Source organism: Myiozetetes cayanensis, unplaced genomic scaffold (assembly GCF_022539395.1).
Source record: "Myiozetetes cayanensis isolate MyiCay16 unplaced genomic scaffold, myiCay2020 scf9, whole genome shotgun sequence".
NCBI classification, from domain to species: Eukaryota; Metazoa; Chordata; class Aves; order Passeriformes; family Tyrannidae; genus Myiozetetes; species Myiozetetes cayanensis.
This window is the reverse complement of record NW_026088185.1, coordinates 14,144,591-14,166,282: the sequence shown is the minus strand read 5'-3', so window position 1 is coordinate 14,166,282 and position 21,692 is coordinate 14,144,591. Positions and strand designations below refer to the sequence as shown.

Genomic DNA, 21,692 nt, shown 5'->3' with positions numbered 1-21,692 from the left:
GTCTAGGAGGGTAATTCAGCTCTGTGGCCTTTCATCTTCAAAAATGACTAAGAATTCCCATTGATTCTCTTGAAAGCCCAATCTGCAGTGAAGCACAACACCAATGCTGTGAGAAACACGCATCCCACACAGCCCACCCAGCACACACAGTTAAATGTATCTTGACATGTTTCTGCAAATTTAGACCAGCATAACTAGAGTTACAGACAGCAGCCAAAGCTTTCATTCCACTTTAAAGGTCTTCACATGGTAGAAACTTCTTGGGAACACAGGAGAGAGAGAAGAAACCTAGTTGAGTTCCTTCTATAGTGGGTCTGGAGTCTCTAACAAATTAGTGCAACACTGAAGTTTTCTGAACTGAAAAGACATACAGTCAATATGCTATTCACTATGACAAGTGAAACACCTGTTTGGAAGTGTACCCTTCCTACCCTACTAGATAATTTTTAAAAACAAATTAAAGGACAAAGGATGTCCTTTATATGAAAAGACAGGGAGATCCACCAAGAAGCTAAACTGGGAGAGAAATAAGCTCATTTAAACCTGCAATAATTGCATGGAGTTGTCACAAAATTCTGTCATGGAGAAACAGGCCAGAACACATGGAAAGAGAAAACAAAGCTAGAAGAAAATAATTTCTTCAATTCTTGTCAGAATTTTTATGCTGACTGGTATATAAATGCACTAAATGGAGAATAAAGTTCCTAAGAGTGGACAGGATCACAGCAGTATCTAGAGAAGCATGAGGTTTAGCAGGATCCCTGTAGCAGTAAGGGTTTCATCATAAGTACTGGTTTCTATATTGTTTCCAAGAAGTCAAAATCTACTGGTTGAGCCAGTAGTTTTGAAGAAAAACACCTCATCAACTCTTCTCTATTTTCACCTAATGACAACTAAATGAAACAAAAGGCAAAACGAGTCATTGTCAACAACCAGGTTGCATAATCATTCATTTCCAAAAACACTCTGCATGTAGAAGCCGTATTTCTCAAGTTCAGAGGGGAAAACAAAAAAACCACAAACAAACAAAAACCCAACCGACCACAAAACAAACAAAAACCTAACAACAACAACAAAAACACCACAAGTGAATTTTAGTTCTTAATAGCACAGGAATGACTCCTATTTCATTTCTACTGATTGTAAAGCAGAAGACGAGAGGTATCTTTCTATTTGAAAAAATAAAATCCAAGAATGAAGTTTCCACATATAGCCAAATCCTATGACAGATGATTGCTCGATGACTAGTTCTTAAGTCAGACTTGCCAACTAATTCAATCACAGCAATTATCCACTCATTATTCTAGTTAGACTGCTTGACCTTATTTGCCTGATCCAAAAACTGATTACAATTCCTGGGATTATCGAGTCTGCTGCAGTCTATGCTCCCTCCCCCATTCCAGAGGGACTAGACTACCTAAACATAGGCTCATATTCTCGGAAAAGCCAAGGTCTTAAGGTAAGATGTCAGAATTTATAGACATGACTAATTCTCTAAACCCATACTGACCTCGTATTAGGTGCCAAGCCTCTTGGTGCCATTGAACACAGACAAGGGATTGCCATAATGCTCACATTCAGGAAGTGACCCTGAATTTTCTGCCATTGATCCTTGCTACCTAAATATAACAGAGTAATTCTATATTACTCCAGTTAATCAGCCACAGTTGGTTTTTAAATAGTCATAAAAGTAAAAACTCACCTTTTTTTATTTTCTCTTTCTTCTTTCTAAATGGGTGGAAATATGTAGGTAAAACAATTAATTTTTGCACATTTAAACAACATATACTTTAGAAAAAAGTAACATATTAATGGAACAGAACAAATCAATACTACTGAGTGGAAGATTGCCTTGTAACAAATCCTCCATAGTCTACAGAGAACACTTTACAATGTGTACAAGTTTGCAGTTGTCAAAATAAATATTTTTTTTTTAAGACTGTTTTCACCTGTTGATTAAATTTGAACACAATTGAGAAACTGTACAATTTTATCTTCAAAGACATATTTTTGTAGCTTTGGAATTGTTTGACTCAGTTTTACTTACATGTCATTCTCATGAGAGTCTTCCTGTGGAATTTGTAGAGGTAGAAATGATAATTCACATTCCTCTGGCCTAGAAAATATTTACTATAATGTAATATATTAAATATTAAATATTTACTATCATGTAAATCAATACTGTGACTGTTAGACTTTGATAAAAGTTAAGATGAATTTAAGGCGATGCTGTATGTACAGAATTGATCTCCTCTTTAACTCGTAAGAGGGATATACATCCCATCTGACTTAAACCTGCCTGCAATTAAAACAGCTAAACTACTGCTGTCTGTATTTTTATCACATTAAGTATTGCATTTCCCTCAAGAAAATGAGAAATACTAGAAAAATATAACATCTCATGACATACCTGAGATCTGCCAGTGTTTTGATAAAAGCAAAATCCTTCCGCTGACTGGAGGGCATCCAACGGTGTTTTTCAGCCAAAGCCAGAGTCCTCGCACCGAAACCAAACATAGCTGAGAAACCAAATCTCAACAGCTTGCTTGGAGTACTGAAGGTACAGACATCTACTGCCTGAATATGTCCTAAAATTTCAAACATAAAGAACAGAAATTAAAAATAGCTTCTGTGTTGCACATGAAATAAAGTTTCTTTTCCACGTAATTTAGCTGGGAGAAAAAAAACATTCCAGACTCCTCTCTTTAGAAAATCAAGTTTTACCAACGCTAGTTATGGTGAAAACTCAGCTACTCCATCCACAAGGCTGCTAAGGGTCCAACTCTTTATTCTGTTCATATTTTTAACAATAAGTATTAAAGAAAATGTAATATTGCTAATATTTGCATAAGTATTTGCAACCATTTCACCAAATACCCGTAATGATTGAACATCCTACTGGAGAAAATATGGGAACTCAAACATAGGTTTCAAATGTATTCTCATTTACAGTTACAGAATATAATAATCTACTTCTCTTAAAGACAAGGTATATATGTTTTTTCTGTAACAGAACCTGGGAAGTTTGCATTAGATTGAGCGTTTCCGATTTTTTAAAAATGACAGTTTTATATTTTGGCTGTAAAGACTTGTGTACGACTATTTAAGAAATACAGCAAAAGCTCTTCCACTGCTGACTGCAAGGTCTAGAAAACAGATACTCAAGATGGACTTGCCCCATTATTCTATTTTCCATTAAAAGAAAGTCCTAAAGAAAAATTGCTGCGCGAGTAATATTAACATTGCCTAAGTATTCACTACTTCCTAAGACCCAAAAATTAGGTTTGCACTAGCAACTAATTTTTTCCTTTTAGCATTTTCACATTCAAAATCCTATTTATTGTGCAGACCAAATGGCAAGTGAGACAGTTTTTTCTACTAATAAAGTTTTCTTCTAAAGCTGTTAGTATTGAAAAGAACTGTGCCTAGAGCTAAAAAGATGAATGAGACTTTCTGAGAAATATGACAATACTTTCCTGAAAAGTCCAATCCTAATCACTTCCTCAAGTGTTTTCTGTGTTTTCATATTGTCTTCAGCAGCAGATACATGAAATTAAAATAATCCAACCAATCATTGCATAAGAACACACACAGAGTAACACTATTTACACAATCATGTCTGGAAAAGGTTACTTTTTGCATTAGAAGAACATCAGTAATAGGGCACAAACACCAAAATCAGACATTATTCCATGTTAGATTTTAGTCACCAAAGATGAGGTCCACAGCCATTGCTACTGAACTCTACTCAAGGGATGATAACCTTTCCAGTCCACTATAAACCAGGATAGAATCATTTGGGTTTAAAAGCCTTACAGTGCAGTTTACAGCAACAGAGCATAATGCTATGCCTTTACTGAACAACTGGTTAGGGAAAACTTCTAGATGCTGCTTTATTATTTAAACTCTGACAATGTATGTAAAAATATTCACCCATTATGATGTGCAATGTCGCAGTCACCGCGTGCTTAACACCATAGAGCGTATGGGCCAAAATATTAGTAGTACCTGTAAAAGTAAACACAATTTGCTGAAAAAATATGATAGATACAGAATAACAAGAAAAAACCAGCATTTTTAGTTACTGGTTAAAAAAAAGGTTAAAAAGTTACTAGTTAAAAAAAAAAAAAAAGCCTCCCCATAAATTACTTAGTCTCGTTAGCAGCAGAAATCCTTAAGAGTATTAAATTAAAACCTTTAAAACTTCCAGAAGTCTATAAAATCTTCTCTGCAAATTCATTCATATGTGCCATAAAAACAAAGGTGGTTGAAACAAACTTTACAAAAATTGCCTGTTTGGTACCTGTCAAGGCACTTTACCTATGTAAGAAACACAGATATATATGCAAATTTTGCCCTTCTCCTTTAACGTCTAGGTCATAAAATACCATGTATCAGCTGACTTTTAAACATCAATTTATTTTTAAGTCCTGAAGAAGGAACAGTTATGTCTTTCCCAAATGGGTATAAGTTTTAACAGAATTTAAAGTTGATTTTTGTCATCTCTGGCATTTCTTATCCAAGCAGAAGAGCCTGCAGAAAAGTAAAGAACCAGGGCCTGCCACCAAGCAGAATACTGACCTCTTCATATCATTAAGGGATTAATAATTCAATGACAGTTTAATTAAAAGAACAAAAACTATAATAGAAAAATTCAGAACTAAAGTTCCCATAAAGAAATTACGTCACACACGTTTTCAAAAAATTTTCTGGTTGCTTGAATTCTTTAATATGCTACAGAAGCAACAGACAATTCTGGCTGCTAAATTTGCCTTAAATTTAATGGAAGCATTTAAACTTTCAAAAGTAGGACAGAGAGGAGAGAAAAGGGAAATACTATCACATTTCAAACAAGAGGCATTCAATATTTAAATAAACACTTTTAAAGCATCATGTACTAGATTGAAAAATTTTGTTTAGCCCAAAACTCTGCTATCTTTGATGTCATGTTAGTGGTAGAAAAAACCCCACTCTAAATTTGCAAATTTATGATGTACATAATTACAACACTCTAAAGGTATCATTTCATTCTTATTCAGGAATATATCCTTTGATTTTTTTTCAATAATTTCTCAATAAAAAAGTGTAAAATAGCTGAAAATCTCAGTATCTCACAGATCCCCTGTTAAGTCCCTGAAGCATCTTAGTCTCTGAAGGTAATTCAGAACTTCATGGAAAGTTGCTGTAACATCAGAGAGAGGAGCTCTGAGCAGGGCTCTCAGGGTTCCTACTAAGTGAGGTACATCCTCAGTGAGGTAACAGATGTCCAAAAGCTACAACCCCCCCTATATTTGACCTAAAAAGCAATTCTTCACAAAATACTACAGGTATGCACAACACCATTTCCCGTTTGAATGACTTCAGAGGTTTAACTTCTAGATCCAACCTGTTCTGCTCTGCCAGAGAAGCTAGCTAAAGACACAACTCAAAAATACTCAAGTATTTCCTTCAATCAAAATTTTTTACTCCTATCAGCTGTCATGGGTATCTCTCCAAAACAAGGGAAATCACACACACAAGCAGCAGATCATCACAAGTCAGGTTAATCGTGTTTATTTCCTGTACCATGAAACAGGGAAGTTGTTATTCTGAATAAAATATTTAACTTGTCCCTGAACATCAAGTTAATAAAAGAGCACAAGGCAGAATATACTTCTGAAGACCAGGCTTGGTATGTCTTAAAAGTTCAATTCCTCATTTAAGAGTAATTTATCAATATAGATGGCAGCAAGATATCAAATGACCACAGCTGAAGTCAGTACCAATCTTCATAGTGATTTTAATGAGAGTTAAATCTCATTTCTACTTAACAGGATAGGCACAAGTAATTGCATCCCTCTCTTAAATCTGTGGAGCTCATCAACATTTGCAAAAGCAAACAAAGCAAAATACCATCCCTTCAGGACTCCTAGGAAGATAAAACAAGTTCTACGTGTGCTAAAAACAAATACCACATCCACCCTTCTACAAATTGAAAATCTAGAACAAGCAGTCTTGTTACATTCTCTAAAAACCCCTCTTAATACATCCCAAACAGCATTTTTGATCCAAATAATGACTGAATAACGTGTCTCATTAACCAGGTCCTATACAAGCAGGATGGCAGATAACATAACCCAAAACAAACAAGGAAAACCAAAACACACAGTCTAGAAACAATGTGAAAATAAAAATACTACAAGCTTTTCTGATATAAGTGGTGATTCAATAATAACGGTATTAATGCCATTATTCCTCCTCCCAAGCAATCTTCCCTGTGTAAGATCAAGCTATTATTTACCAATAATAAGATGGTTCCCCTGAACATTATCATATCACTACAGAGACTAACTTTGATGCCCTTGTCTGGCTTGCACCCCTCACACATTATTAACACATTTTCAGTTCTCACTCCAGCTACTCAATTTACTATGATAAGGTTTCATCCATACAATTCAAGCATTTTTGTCACCTGCATTTTTTTGAACAGAAACAAAGAAGGTTTTACTACTCAAAAAATATAATTCTGTTCAAAATATCAACCCATTTTCCTGACATTACAAACAACTTCCTACAACCTCCTTCCTATGAGATGTGCAATAAGCATCACAGTAAGGACAAAGTATCTGCGGGTCATGTAAAGCATGACTGATGAAGGTACCAAACAGAAATTGTAGAGAAAAAAATTGTCCTTGGAAGTGCAAGCACTTCTGCAGTACAATTAACTTAATTAACCAGACGACATGAATATTCATAAGGCTGTTAATGTCTCCCCCATCCAAACAGATAAATGTGATGTAATGACTTCCTAGTCAAGCATAGCTAAAATTCCGTTGAAAACTGCACCAACATTTTGGTTCTTTGCCTGAAATATCACAGAAATTAACACTCCCTCAGTAATATTTTATTTTCTGAATTAATTGGAAATCATGAATTTATTTAAATGAATCATTTCAGACCAAAACGTTCACAGCCATCAGATATAGATTGTCTCTTGTTCTGTAACAACTGGATAGCTTTTTTAATGTCCTTCCAGTTCCCCCCTCCCTTTCTCCATTTCCCCCTCTGTACAATTTCTTAGCAGTAGTTCCCATAGCAACAAACAGTCTTGCTAATGGCCAACAGTACAACTGCAGGCTTCCCCACATCTCATCTATTTGATTTGGACCAGAATAAGGCAGCTCAGTAGAGTATTTTAGTAAGGACACACTCCCCTCTGAACCTTTCTCTTCAGGAGGTAAACTGCTTCAAGAGCATCTCCTTCCCATCAAGTTGACTGAAAGTTCAAAATGCTGTCTTAACTACTTATAACAGAGGCTAAAACTAGATTTTTAAGCCACTCACATAATGCTATCCTGTAATGCAGTTGCTGTTTCTACTCAGCTGGGGAATCCTATTATTTCTGTACAATGGATTTCTGGTGGCAAAAAAAAATTAATTGACCATTGATTTCCATCTTCATGAGAAGAAGTACCATACTTATTTGTTTCCTAACTGACTACCTCTTGGATTATCAGCAATATGGAAATAAAATAAACAATAGATTATTTTTAAGAACTTATTAAGGAGTTTCTCACAATATAATTTAAGAAATTCTTCTCATCCTTTTGTAACAAGCTGTACAGCATCCTTTTGGGTTTACAGGTCCTTTTTGATCATGACATATTTGTCTTAAACTGAAGAGAGTAAGCACTAATGATGAAGCACAGTGACCTAAGCACAACATGAAGTCAAGTGCTGGAGAGATTCTCAACACCATCAAGATATTCACAGGAACTGAACCGTGATTCACATCACTGAAGTGATGGCCCAACTGCTGTACTCAAACTCATTAGCTTTATGTATTTGAGATTGCCACCTCTTTTACAAATACATTTCCAAGGGGTTTTTAACTTGGAAAAAAGCTAATGTAATGTCACACTTTTACAAGCAACTAGTCCCTGTCTTCATCTTGCTTTTTGTAAGTGCAAACCAAGTCAAAGCACTTAAAATCTTGCTTGCTGAGTTCAAAGTGACTTGCTCCAATTTTTTTGTAGAAAACAAAACAGCGATTTCCTGTTCAACTGGCTGCAGGAATTTTTTCCTTACTAGTTAGAAGCATCTGAGAAACTACATCAAGTAGTTCACATCAAACATCCACAGCAGAGAGTAGTGTCCATGCAAGAATGCCCCTTCTCTTTTCAAGGGAAGCGATTCATATACCCAGCCAGAATCAACCCTTACTGTACTGATCTGTGCTGATTTTGGCTGGGGTAGAGTTCACTTTCTTTCCAGTGGCTACTATGAGACTGTGTTTTGGATTTGTGCTGAACACAGGGTTGATAAAATAGTGATGGGATTTTTTACTGCTGCAAGAGCCAAGGCCTTTTCTGTTTTCCATACTGCCATGATGGCAAGGATGTTGGGGGTGCATGAGAGGCTGGGAGAAGACACAGCCAGGACAAGTGACTCAACCATATGACATTATGCTCAGTATATAAAGTGGAGGAAAGAAGCAGGAAGTGTGGGATGTTTGGAATGATGGCATTTGTCTTCCCAAGTCACTGTTATGAGTGATGGAGCCCTGCTCTCCTGGAGGTGGCTGAACCACTGCCTGCCCATGGGAAGCAGTGAATTAATTCATTGTTTTGCTCTGCTTATATGCACAGCTTTTGCTTTACCTACTAAACAGTCTATACCTCAATCCATGAGTTTTCCAATTCTCTCCCTGATCCTGCTGGTGGGCAAGTGAGTGAGTGGCTGTGTGGGGTTTGGCTGCTGGCTGTGGTTAAACCTCAACACAGTTCCAGCTAAAGCCTTCCTGCCTGGGCCAAGTTATACTCCAATAAGGGCAAATACAAAAAGTGTGAGGAGAAGGGACACACAATCCCCCCCAAACCAACCAACCAAAACCACACCACAAGATTCAAGTAAAAGGTAGCAAAGAAGCAAAAGGATTTTTAAAGAGAGAGAGAGATATTTTCAGGTCTGTAAGAGTAAAGAAAAGAAAAAGTAGTTTTGTTAGCATATGTTTTTTTTAACATAATCCATAAAATGTTTTTCTGGGACACCATGTTAAAATAGACCCTAAGCATGAATCCAAGAGAGAACTCTGCCAAGAAAACAGGAGAGATGCAAGAAAGGAAGATCTAGAAAACAAAGTTTCGTAGGGTATCATTTCTCTCAGGAAATAAGGGCAAAACTTGATCTTTACATGAATCAGCTGGAAATTATTTTAGTTTTATTCTTCCTCAGCTTCTTCCTTCAGGCAAAGAGCTCATCTGTGCCATTGCTATAAATTATCATTACAATTTAAAATCCAGTCATTTGTAATCAATCTAAATCACTAATTTAGGACATTTATTCCCTTAAGTAACTGGAGCTTTAGCATCAAGAACTGCCTTCAGTAGCCAAAACTGTAAAACACACCAGGGGGACTTAAAACAGATGACTAACAAAATGTAACAGTACCTTTTATTCTCACCTGCTGGTATTACTCCGAGAGGAACCAGTGCTCTAACAGGGTTTGATACATAATCTGTGTCTTTTCCAGCATCTATCTGGGCTCTAAGCAGGAGACCATGAGCAACTTCACTGACAGATCCATCTCCACCAACACAAACTACCCTATTACAAAACAAAAAATACACAGTTCAAAATAAACTCTTTCATAGCCGAGCAAACAAGTGGAAGGCAGCGACCACACACCATATACATAATGATATTTCAAATAGCTAAAATTATTCTTTCAGAACAAGCTCAGGCTTCGTTGTCAGATCAGTGAATGTTACCTCATGAGATATAAGCACTCTTATTTCTGCTTTCAGTCTGAATAGGAGTAAATATATTTAACAACTTACAAAATTCTTCTTACCTTATCACACATTATGGTCGTAGACTGATCAGATGGAAGAACCAAACACAAGCTTAAGTGCCTCAATGAGAAAGCTCTTCATTTTTCAATGCTGACCCACACAATCATTCCAATGCCTTTTAATTGCCCTTATAATACCAACTCACCAAATATTACAATAAAATAAAAAAATACTTGAAAACAGCTATTTTCACACACTATGTAGGCAGTTGAGGGATTTAGGAAGGTATAAAATCCTAGTGCCAGCAATCCTTTGCACGAAGGTACTTAATCACTGCTTCTGGAGCACATAATTAAACTCCCACCTGCTGTGGCTATAGAGAGGAATGCATTTGTCTGTAAAAGCTCTGTTACAGCAAACCTTTTTTTTTCCCCCCCTTGTTTTGTTTATTTAAATAGCTATTACAGTGATTCTCCAAATTATTAAACACATCTTAATGATAAAAATAGTAATAATACATTTCAAGCATTTATAATATAAATGTCAGAATCACTTTAGGAGGAACTCAAAATATATTTTTTTGTTGTGTATCTATATGAATGCAGCTGTGCAATTATATCCAATAATTCAACCAGATAAAACTAGTAAGGTCTTGAAAAGAAAATACTCATTATGTTATTACATGTTTTAATTCAATTACCTCACCTCCCTTACATTCTTTCTTCAGTTCCTATTATTATTTCCAAGGTGGTTTTTAATTTCTGTGAAGCACATTTTCTTCCTCCTTAATCTGGAGTCATTACCTGTCTTTTGACTCCTTTTTTGTTTATTCCTAGGCTTTAAAGGTTCTTCCAAAGCAGCAAAAACATTTAATTTTTGAAGTCTGACAAAATATACACATGGAAGGACTTATCTGATTGTCCTCTGGCTATTAAAACTTAGAAAATCAGACATATTTTGTTCTGATTTTGGAAAACTGTGTTTGTTGTAAATAAAGTGTCCAAGGAGTAACAAAAATACTGCTAATTTTTATTTTATTATTTTAGTATCAAGAGTTACCCTTTTGGTTGGAAATAAAGATACCATCAGGGACCTGGGATTCCAAAGCTAATCAGCGAGAACCTGCTATGCATGAGTAGAAAGTTTCAAGCAAACAGACTTCACTTAGACCACAAAGAAGGCTTCTTAGAGAGGAAGAAACGTCTATCTAACCATCAGACACAACTTTCCAAATCAACTATTTAGTAAATTCTGACTTAACCCAGGCTACTCTTAATATCCTTAATGCCTTAGGTTCCAGGTTGGGGAAGAAATACATGCACGTACATTGCCTCTTTCTCTCACTGTACAAACAGGAAAAGGCAGCTGCAATGGCAGCACCACAAATACACTCTATTTGTTACCAAGGCTCAGCCACAAGACAGGGGTAACAAACACACTGCCACGTTGACAAAGTGCCAAAATTTTCAGTGTCCCTAAAAAAAAAAAGTGGGTAGCAAAAAAGGTGAAATATATAAGGCATATGACATGCCAACGGTCTCTGCAAAATAGGGTGGTAACTGGAGTAATCAGAGAAAAGAAATTATACATACAAACAACTTTGACAAAAAAATTACACATAGGAGTGTGCTGTTACAGAAAGCACTGAAATATGAACTGTCAATTTACTACTGCAAATAGTAAGCTTCAATTTACTTCATATTCTGTTTTAACACGTAAGGAACCATAACTCTTAGAGAAAAAAATTCAAGTGTTTGATTTTGAAATTGCATGTCTCTATACTGCTTACCTACTATAATGAACAATAAAAAAAAAAAAATACTTGTCTTACCCTTTCTATATTTCCACTCGAATTAGCTTTCTATCCATCTGAAGTAAGCAACACTTGGCAAACACAAGCTGAGTTAAGAGTAGCAGATTAATGCACACAAGCACAGCCTTCAGTCCACACCTAACTCGCCTCCAGTTGCTTCCAAGCTTGGGCAGAGCATGTAAGGTGTATGTGCAGAAACAGCACAAAAACTACCTTACCTCTTACCACAACACACCGTGCCTCAGAAATCCTAGCATCGTATTGACCTAAGGGTTATATTCTTCCAGCTTCTTCTGCTCCTGTTTGCCCTCAGATGTGTCTTACAGGGGAGCTACTCCAGTGACTCTACCCAAAGATGAAACAATTCAAATACACCTCAGTACAGAAGATGTTTGTGAAAAAACATATAATTTTTTCTTCTTTGTCTTCATATTCTTGCAAATACAGAGATGGCAATTTTCATGAAGCTCATTTCAGAAAGGTTTATGCCTATTTACCATTATTTATGAATCTAAAATACATATCTGTTGTCAGTAATTTTTAAACACCAAAGCATTTAATGAGAACTGATTTTATCAGCTTTCATAGATATGAGAAACAGAATGACTCATGAAATGCCTACTAGCACAGTTTTGATTGGAATACAAATAAAACAGTAACGTGACAAGGTTTACTAACATTCACAGTCACTTACCCATCAAATGCCTGGAGTTCACATTCTTTAAGTACCGAGAGAGCATGTCCTTCATATTCAGTTACTGCAGAAAATATTAATTATCAGCAGATCAGATAATTTTAAAGAGTTTTAAATTATTTTGCCTTCATAACATAAGGAACACACAGTAATTCAATTCATTTTATTTTTTAAAATCATTAATGTTTTAAAAAGTACATGAGGTTTTATTTTACATCAAAAGGAGAAGACATTAAAACTCAGCTGCCATCAGACACGTGGTTATTTAGTGCATTTAAATTCTGATAATTTAAGATGTTTGTTGCATCAAAATGCAAGTTTTAGCATTGACACAGTTGGTAAACTTCAGGAAAATAAGCATATCCTCAGTAAAGACTGAATTATTTCAGGATCAATCAAATTTAATTGCCTTTGTGTTAGGATATGCAAATTGCTAAATCAAAAATATGAGGAGTTAAACACAGAAATATGAAATCAAGCCAAATACCAGTGACAAGAGAATATAACACACAGAGGAAGGTGGCACAAGTATACACCAGAGTTCATAGCCTCTGGAGGAAATGAATCTGTCACTCTACATTGATGTCTCTGTGTTTGCTGATACCCTATATAGCACTGTAAATGCCAGTGAAGACAGGATAAACTGGCATACTACAGATGGCACAAAGCATCATAACTACATTTAGCATTTTCTAGGGCAGCTTTGCCAGAAGAGACAGCCCAGCTGCAGCCACCCATCAAAGATTTTTGCTGACTGACATGACACTTGCAGATGGATTTTTTGTGTAAGAATGTGCATCATTATATGCAAAATTACATTAATCTTTCATGCTTGTCTGTCCCTAGTGCTTGCATAGTTCAAGGCTTTTCTCCAGTGTTTCTAAACACCATTAAAATTATTAGTCTTGGTGTCTAAAACAATCATTCCGTATCTGTACCTATTCTAACAGTATTTCTACAGACTATTCACATGCTGCTTACAAGAACTGAAAATACCCCTCTCTCTCCCTATGTATACATACACACAAGCATGCTTCTATATATAGTGAGTGTACAGATCTTTATTCCAAAAAAATAAAAAGGAAAACAAAATCAAACCAAAAGTGATAAAATGTTTACACTCCACACTAAATTGTGTATACAGACACACACACACATATTGCATATAACCTCAAAATCCCCCAACCAGTATTAGCAAAGTTCTAGTGCTTAGTGGTTTGAACATTTGTAATTAAAACCTAGAGTTATTTTGATTATATCAAAGGCAGAGAATTATCATTTTGCTGCAGAAATGCCTACCACTACAACAACTTTTGGGAATTATTGACAGCAATTACTTTCATGTAGGGCCTCTTTGGAAGATCAAAGCACAATATTTAAGCTACCATATTCAGTTTTGCATTACCAATAGGAACTATGCTTTTATCAATTCCTGTAGACTGTGCAAGAAGTGACCAATAAAACTGCACATCATGCAAAAAGGCAGAAAGGTTCAAGTATCTTACCATTGCTTAGCTGTGAAAGAAATTCTTCCTATGAGAACATACAGTTGGTTACCAGGTTACATGCCTTTTTAAATGAACATGATGACATTTAGAAAGTTATGAGTACAGTCTAATTAAAATGGAACAGTAAATAAGATTTATTTTGCAACAGAAAACATGTTCAGTGCTTTCCTAATGTAAGTAAGTTATGCCTACTATTACAAAATTAATTCACTCAAAGAACAAGGACATGAAAATAAAGAGGGCTCATGTCTACAGAGAAATCAATAAAGGCAGTAAAAATGACTAATGTTAGCCAGGTTGATAGTAACTCCATCCTCTTTGCATCTAATTGCTTAAGTTTGAAAATTACGTACAAAGACTGCTGCAAGGCTTAAGACTGGGAAATTTCAAGAAATTTAAAATTTGATGAGCAAATGACAGAAGTACACAGCACCTATTTTGAAATACTGCAACAAAAAGGCAATGAAAAAATGAGGTTTCCAGGAAAAACTTTGTGAGAACATATAGAAAACCATTCAAGTAGACAAAAACCTTTAAAAAATCCAACACAGATATAAAAAGACTATGTCTAAAAAGTTTTCTGCAGGCTTGACAATCTCCAGAAGGGCATGTACAAATCATTCTGATAGCTGGAAAAGAAGCTAAATGTTTGAATATTTGGCCCCGTTCCAATTTGGGGGAAAAAACCCAAACAAACAAAAACCCCCTACACAGTATATTTTTGACAAGAGGAAAAAGCTTCTTTCATCATTTGAGAAGGAACAAGATTTCATATTTGGTAAAACTTATACAAATATTATTTAATTATTTTTCAAGCACTTCTAATCGCAAAATTGAGAAAGCTTTTCTTTTTCAAGGACATCATGTTCTTAAGTTTGAAGTAACAGAATTCTGAAGGAAGGACACCAATGTTGAACCAGATTTGAACAGTCACACATACCCCAAAACATTTTAACACCCTTTCTCACATAGTGAGCAAGAACTAAGGGTTCTGCCTCTACACATAGAAAAAGCAACATACAATTAGTACAACACTTCAAAACACAGAATGCTTTCCTATGACACCTCAAAATGTTAGCACTCATGTCACAGACTAAATTCAACAGGATTAGAACTGCTAATGATAACTTTTTTTTCATCCAGGGTCAACATCAGTTAATCTGTTATTATTTACTGCACAGTAAGTTTAAACCAATGTTATTTATCCAATTCTCAAACACTCTTCTTCCCTTTGTGATTCTGCCCTAAAAACAGGCAGCCTTACTTTTGCCTAAATGGTAGTTTGTAATTGTGCATAAACAGAAGCAAAAGACTGAAAACTAGGAAGACAACTGAGACAAGCTATGATTCTGTCAGGGTTTCTTTCACTTATTTATTTATTTATTATGTGTAAAATTTTGCAAGATACTACTTTATTTTTAAAATATTGGTTCCAATTATCTCTATTTGTCAATATTTGCAGGTATCTCAACAGTGGAGTGAGTTCTTGTTGAACTGAATTTTTGGAAGGGTCCATGGCAGACATATCCCTACTGCAGCACAAAAGATTGCCAAATTCTTAAAAGAATGCATAAAGGTCAGATTTTAACTATTGTTTAGCCTTAGGTACAGTTAAAAGTCCTGTTTCAGTTTTAATTTGCTAATTCCCACTTTCTAGTGCAGTAAGCACTTCAGAGATTTGTTTACTGCATGTAACCAAAATAACCCAAAAATCAACAAAATCAACATAATCCACTCTATAAGGCCTTTGGTTACTTTTACTGAAATTAATACAGCTCTAGTGCATAAAGTAATTTGGTAAATACAAACAAACAAAAAAACCTACCAAATTTGAAGATAATTTGAAAAAGTAAATGTTACTTCAGAACTCACTTATTTACATACATGCCTTTTGATTGCTTTATGTCCTTGAGTAGGAGACAATACTTCCACTCCAGACTTCTAAATACATAAGAAGTTTATTCCAAGAGAAGTTACAATGAAGAATAAGATCTGGCAAGCCTGATCACTGAGGAAGCAACAGTCAGCTACCACTGCACAAGACTGCAAGAGGAGAGCTCTGTCTTTCAGCACTCCACTGGCAACCTTTGTCAACCTGCAAGTCTTGCATTGTGTATGCACTGGAAGCCACTTCACAGGTTCAAATTTGCTGTAAGGTTTTTGTGTACAATGAATTTTAAGCTTTAAATGTGTGCACGTGGAAAAGTATAAATGTAAACTATCTTCAGTGTAAAAAATGTACAAAAGCCTTCACAATTTCAGTATCTAATACACCTTTGTAAACCACCAGTTATCTAAATATTGGCCATATTCCAAAAAAGCAGGGACAGCAAGATACACATTCCAGCTTCACAACATCCAAAATAATTATGGGAGGAAAAACCCCGCTCAATTTACTTGAAATAAAGCACTCAGTTTTATTATAAGATGGTACCAAAGGACAGGGTTTTCACTCAGCACCCACCACCACCACCTTTTTATTAAATGCACAGTTCCTAAGTATTTAGTTCTCTACTAGCATTGAAAACTGTAATGCAGTTTTCTCATTTTGCCTGTAGGAGGAGTGTTAGGCAGCTAATAAGCACAATAGTATTTCAACACTGCCAAAAAACCCTTATTTAAAGGATAAGCCATTAAGCATTTTTCTGGCTAAACCCAGAAGTTTACTTTCAAAATTTAAAATAGTAATAATTAAAAAAATAAGCTTTACACTGTTTCTATTCAATTAGGAAAAACGTTTTTAAACACACTACAAATTACGTTCATAGCTTACATTAAACTTTTTTTTTTTTTAAATATCGTGACTAAACAAGGCTAAGTTCAATTTCTAAGACAACAGCATTATTATTAATCTGTTCACACCACCATCCATGCCTTGCAGGTGAAAAATATGTCTGTGAGAATCAAAACTTATACAAAGTTGCTGGCAGTCCCTTCTCAGTTAAGGGATGCTATCCCTACAGAAGGATTATCCCTACAGAATTCTAACACAGACAATCTTTTTCACATTTATTTTAATATGCCTTTAATCAAGTGATTTTACTTTAAATTGTGGCCTAAATAATTAAAAACCAAAGATACAGGTAATAAAATTAGCAAGATAAATCCCATGTACAAACACTTATTGCATTATTCTATCTTCATGCCTAAATTTTCTAAATTTTCAGATTTCCTCAGAATAATTTCTGGCCTGCAACCAGAACTAGTCATCATTTAATGAGAAGTTTAAAAAACAACTGCAGAATGAGCCCTCTGTCTTATAATTTATTTAAGTGGGGACTAATTTTTTCAAGTCAATTACAACAGACATAGGAAAAAAACTTTTTGGTTTTAAAATGTCTTGCACCAGAATTTATATTTCACATGAATGTGAAATGCATAATCAAAAAATAGTAATGTATTAAAGGTAAATGTAATACTAGGGATTAGAAATTGTGAACAGGAAATTCTCTGTAAATTTAGGTGGTTTGGGGGACCAAATTTGATGCAGTGCAAGTTTTGGTCTGTTCATAGAAGGGAGCAGAATAATGATCAGATCACTAATATTTTACTGGCTTAAGAAAACTCATTATTTCCCTGTTCAGTTTCTTATAAAAAGTCAGTCAAACAAAACAGCCAAAGGGCAATTTCAGGACATAAAGCAGAACTCTGGCACAAATTGGGGCCTTAAATCCAAACCTGCTATCGGGAACCCATTGTTGAGCAGAAGGCAGCATCACTACAATATTACAGTTGTACCTTTGCATTACCCAGACAAGTCATGCCCATGTGCCTCGTGAGAACTGCCCTTGTCATCACAGAACTTAATCACTCAGGCTTCCCTGAAACTGAGTCAGAACCCAGAAATACTGTGTCCTTCAGATTAGCCCCTCTTATATGTCAGGCCAACAGAAGTTCTCCAAAGAGAATAGTTAAGGTCATGTGTTTGTCAGAATGCAGGAACAACTCTTAGCAAGCTATATAAGACTGTCAGATATTAAATGCTTGTTTGTTTATAGAGAATGCTTACTTTAAAATAATTATGAATTACTAGTATTGATTGCTATTCATGAAAAATACTCAATAAACAGAACTACAAAACTGCTTTTTGACTCGAGTTTTGAATGCACTACTTGCAGGCAAAGCCAATAAGGATTAGCAGTAAATTTTAATTGTCTTGTATGTTTAAGAACTAGTTTCACAAAGGATTAAGTATGCTTTTGAAGCAACTTACCAGTGACATCAGTTTTTATGTCAGCAAGCTTAAAAAGAGGTGCAACTTGTTCATAATAAACATGAGTGGCTTCTCTTTTGTGGCTGCTTGGATTAACAAACACTTTTAAGGTTTTTGGTCTGTTTCGAAAGCCTTGAAAGGAAAACACAAAACATTGAAGATTACACACAGCCCAACTATTTCTACAGCTTAAATGAATTTTAGTATTAGAACCATTATAATACTTGAACAGGACAAGTAAATTATAGCAAAAAAATTTTCAGTTTCTTCTTGGATGTGAACTAGTTATCTCTTAATTACAGTGCTAATTACTTTTGTGTGTACAGCTAATAAACAGCTGAAGGAACCAGAAAAAAAATTTATATCATAACCTTGTTAAATCCTGATACAGGAACAGAAGGAATATGAAGAAGTTCTAAGTTTGGGCAACAAAAAGAAAAGAAACCCAAACACCAAAACATATCCTTGTTGGAATTTAATATGACACCCTCCCAGTAGGCACATGAAAAAAAACACCCAGTAAAACTGATACTACAATACAACACTTTTGTTTTCTGAGAGTGAAAATCAAACAGTGTAAATAAAATTCCCTCACCTTGAAGGAGGTCCAAAGAAATAGAAAGAAATATAAAAGTTGGCAATTTTATTCAGAAATCTGAGAATTATTGTTCATTTTGTTTTTTAAGCATTTCAACCTTTGAAGTAATGAACTCCAAATAAACAGCACTGAGAAATACTGCTAGACAAGCTGTACCTTATCTTGCACATTCATCTCATGAAGTAGTTTTATTCTTTGAAATTTGGCATTTTGTTGAATAGTAAATAACTCGTACTAAACAAATAGCATTACAAATGCCAAGTTCTCCTCTCTAGAATTCCTAAAGTTTCCATGGTTCAGTGAGGCTGCTTTTTTTCAAAAAGCAAGCAGTAGCATGCAATACTGCTGTTCTTTTGGTAGTTGTTTAAAATATATGATTTGAACAATTCTAGTTCTTATTTTAGGATCAGGTGAGATTATCACTTTCTTAGCCAAATAAAAGCTAGAATATCTGGCAAGTGTACATCTTTCAATATTCAAGAACAAAATTAGTAGTAGGCCATAACTCCAAAAGGAGCCAAGCATGAAAGCACATTTTCCTGCCCCATGAAGAGTTTTATTTCAATTTTTGAAGCCATGTGTACCTTCAGAGTGTCAGCTGGGACTTTTGGAAGCTCCTTCCACTTACTTTCCCTCCACAATTGAACAGGAATGATTCTTCAAAAAAATTAGAGCTAAATACTATTTCATCATTAAAGGTGAAAGCTCTTCCTTAAGATCAAAACATAACAATTATAAAAAATCCCATAGATTATTTTTTCATTTATTTAAACACATCAAATAATCCGAAATGAAAACTAGTACTTTATCCAGTTTGTGTTAGCAAATCTAGACGATTTCTTAAAGATACTGAAGGAAATTACTGGATGAGTTTGCTGCTATAAATCCAAATGCATACTTAAAAAAATGTTATAACTACAATTATGTCAAAATGTTACACATAGTGATGAGTCACTGCACAGCAAACTAATCCTGAGGAATCCTTAATGTCCTGCATGTCTTAGTACCTATATCTAAAAGTATCTCCTTCAAAAAGGAGGGGAAAGAAAATGGAAAGAAAAGGAATTTGATGAGGACTTCAGATGTGTTGGAGGGCAGGGCTGCTGTTCACAAGGGCCTTGATTAAGTAGAAGAAAGGTCTGACAAAGCCTGAAGATGTTCAGTAAAGACAAACACACAGTTCAGCACCTGGTCTGGCAAAACCCTGTGAGTGCGGGGTTGGGGAGGGACCGACCACGCAGCGCCTCTTGAGAGACAATCGGCAGCTCCTGACGCACAACGAGCTGAACACAAGTAAGCAGCGTGCCCTTGATGCCATGAAGTCTGAGTGCTTACTGGGTTGCAGTAAAAAGAGAACACCCAGCAGTCCAAAGGATATCACTATGCCCTTGTTTTCAACATCTTCTGAGCCTGAAGTGCAAAAACTGCATCCACTTTCAGGGCCCCCAGCACAAGACTGAAGAAGTCGAGTTCAACGGAGAATTGTGACTACAACAGGGGCTGAAAAAGGTCACAGACAAGAGTCCACAGTAGCTGACTTGTACAGCCTTAAGAGCAGAATCTACCTAAATGCTTGCCTTAAGTATCTACTGCAGGAGTAACAAAGACCATCAAGCCAGACCCCTTGAAGGGACAAAAAGGCAATGGACACAAGTTGCACACGGAATATTCCAGTGTGAAATAAAGAACAACACTCTTCACAATGAGGGCAGCTATGCCATGGATGCCATTGTCCATCCTTAGAGATCTTCAAAACTTACCTAGACATGGCTTCTTAGCAACCTGATCTCCAGTAGAAGCTCACCTGCCCTGAGAACTAGAACAGATTATCTCCAGAGGTCCACTCCAACCTAAATTACTCCTGATTCTCTGGAAACAGAAACAAGCACTGCAGGTATGTACTTCAGTGCAATTTCTAATCACAGGAGTTACAACAAAAACAAGGAAGACCACAGAAAAGTTCCCAAGAACTATTAATATATAAAAATCATCATCATAAAGATATTATAATAATGTCTTAATTGAAATACGCTATCCAGTATTATTGCAGTCTTTTAGAAGCTATAAAAATATTAAGACCAAAAATCATTTCTGTGACTTGATAATTTGCCTAAAGTATCAGTAGAAATCAAATTGAAAACTACTGATTTAAAGAGACTCCTGATTTAAAAGAGAAAAGATTTAGCCACAATCATAAATGTGCTGTCATGCTTTTTATCTTCTTTACAGGAACTCCTACCTGTGACAGCTGGTCCTAAATGCTCAACCCCCACCAAACCCAGAGTCACAAAATTGTAAGAACTGACTTCAGAGTCACTGATTTCTAAGTATACCTTTAAACTTAAAAAACCCCACCAAACCCATATAAATTAATATAAGACACAAAGCAGAGGGAATAGGATAGTTTATAGCATTAGAGAAAGGTGATGAAGTGTCATAAATTGTTGCCCAGACAGCAAAAGTCACAACACTGCTAAACAGCCATTAGGAGAAAACTGAAGGGAAAAAAGCAAACATCGCTACTCACTTCCATGTTTTTGAGTTTTAGGTGTACAAATTTAAGCCCTGGGTAGCAATACACATGTTTAAAAGAAATCCTAATTATGGGGAAAAAATAAAGGTTTTTCAACTGTTGAAAAAAAATTCTAGATTTTTAAGGAAACAGTTGAACTTCATTTTTTTAAAACAAAAATTTATTTATTAAATGATTCTAAATCAGAAATTGTATTTATGATTATGTATATTAGGCTATTTCTGAAAACTAGATCAGATTTGACACATAAATCCTAGTGAGATTTTTAAGAACCAAATGAATTCACAGGGTGAAAGTACTGGAATATTCTCTTTATGACTACTTTAATATCAATTTACTTTTTTGGAGAGGTAAAATATTTCATTTACAGAAACAGGTATCATAAAGAAGGCTTTTGAGCAGAGCTGGTACACTTCTGATGTGGATTTGTCTGTGCCAAATAATTGCCAACTGACGTGAAAGGATGATCGTGACAAAAATAACTACTTTATCATTCCCAGCGTGCACTGGGCATGTTATAAGACACCAAACAACCGAGTTTAATGAAAAAATGTCCAGTA

The 21,692-nt window shown here is 35.4% G+C and overlaps 1 protein-coding gene across 2 annotated transcripts in view; it reads right to left on the bottom strand.

Annotated features, from left to right (window-relative positions):
- Positions 1-21,692, bottom strand: part of CERKL (ceramide kinase like) — a 52,653-nt gene that overhangs the window by 3,964 nt on the left and 26,997 nt on the right. For both annotated transcript variants that reach the window (XM_050339538.1, XM_050339539.1), the window contains 8 exons: positions 18,002-18,133; positions 12,281-12,344; positions 9,443-9,585; positions 3,934-4,008; positions 2,411-2,588; positions 2,048-2,116; positions 1,703-1,728; positions 1,511-1,619 (listed from right to left, as the gene is read on the bottom strand). In XM_050339538.1, the coding sequence (XP_050195495.1) occupies positions 1,511-1,619; positions 1,703-1,728; positions 2,048-2,116; positions 2,411-2,588; positions 3,934-4,008; positions 9,443-9,585; positions 12,281-12,344; positions 18,002-18,133 (796 nt within the window). The remainder of the gene's footprint in view (positions 1-1,510; positions 1,620-1,702; positions 1,729-2,047; positions 2,117-2,410; positions 2,589-3,933; positions 4,009-9,442; positions 9,586-12,280; positions 12,345-18,001; positions 18,134-21,692) is intronic.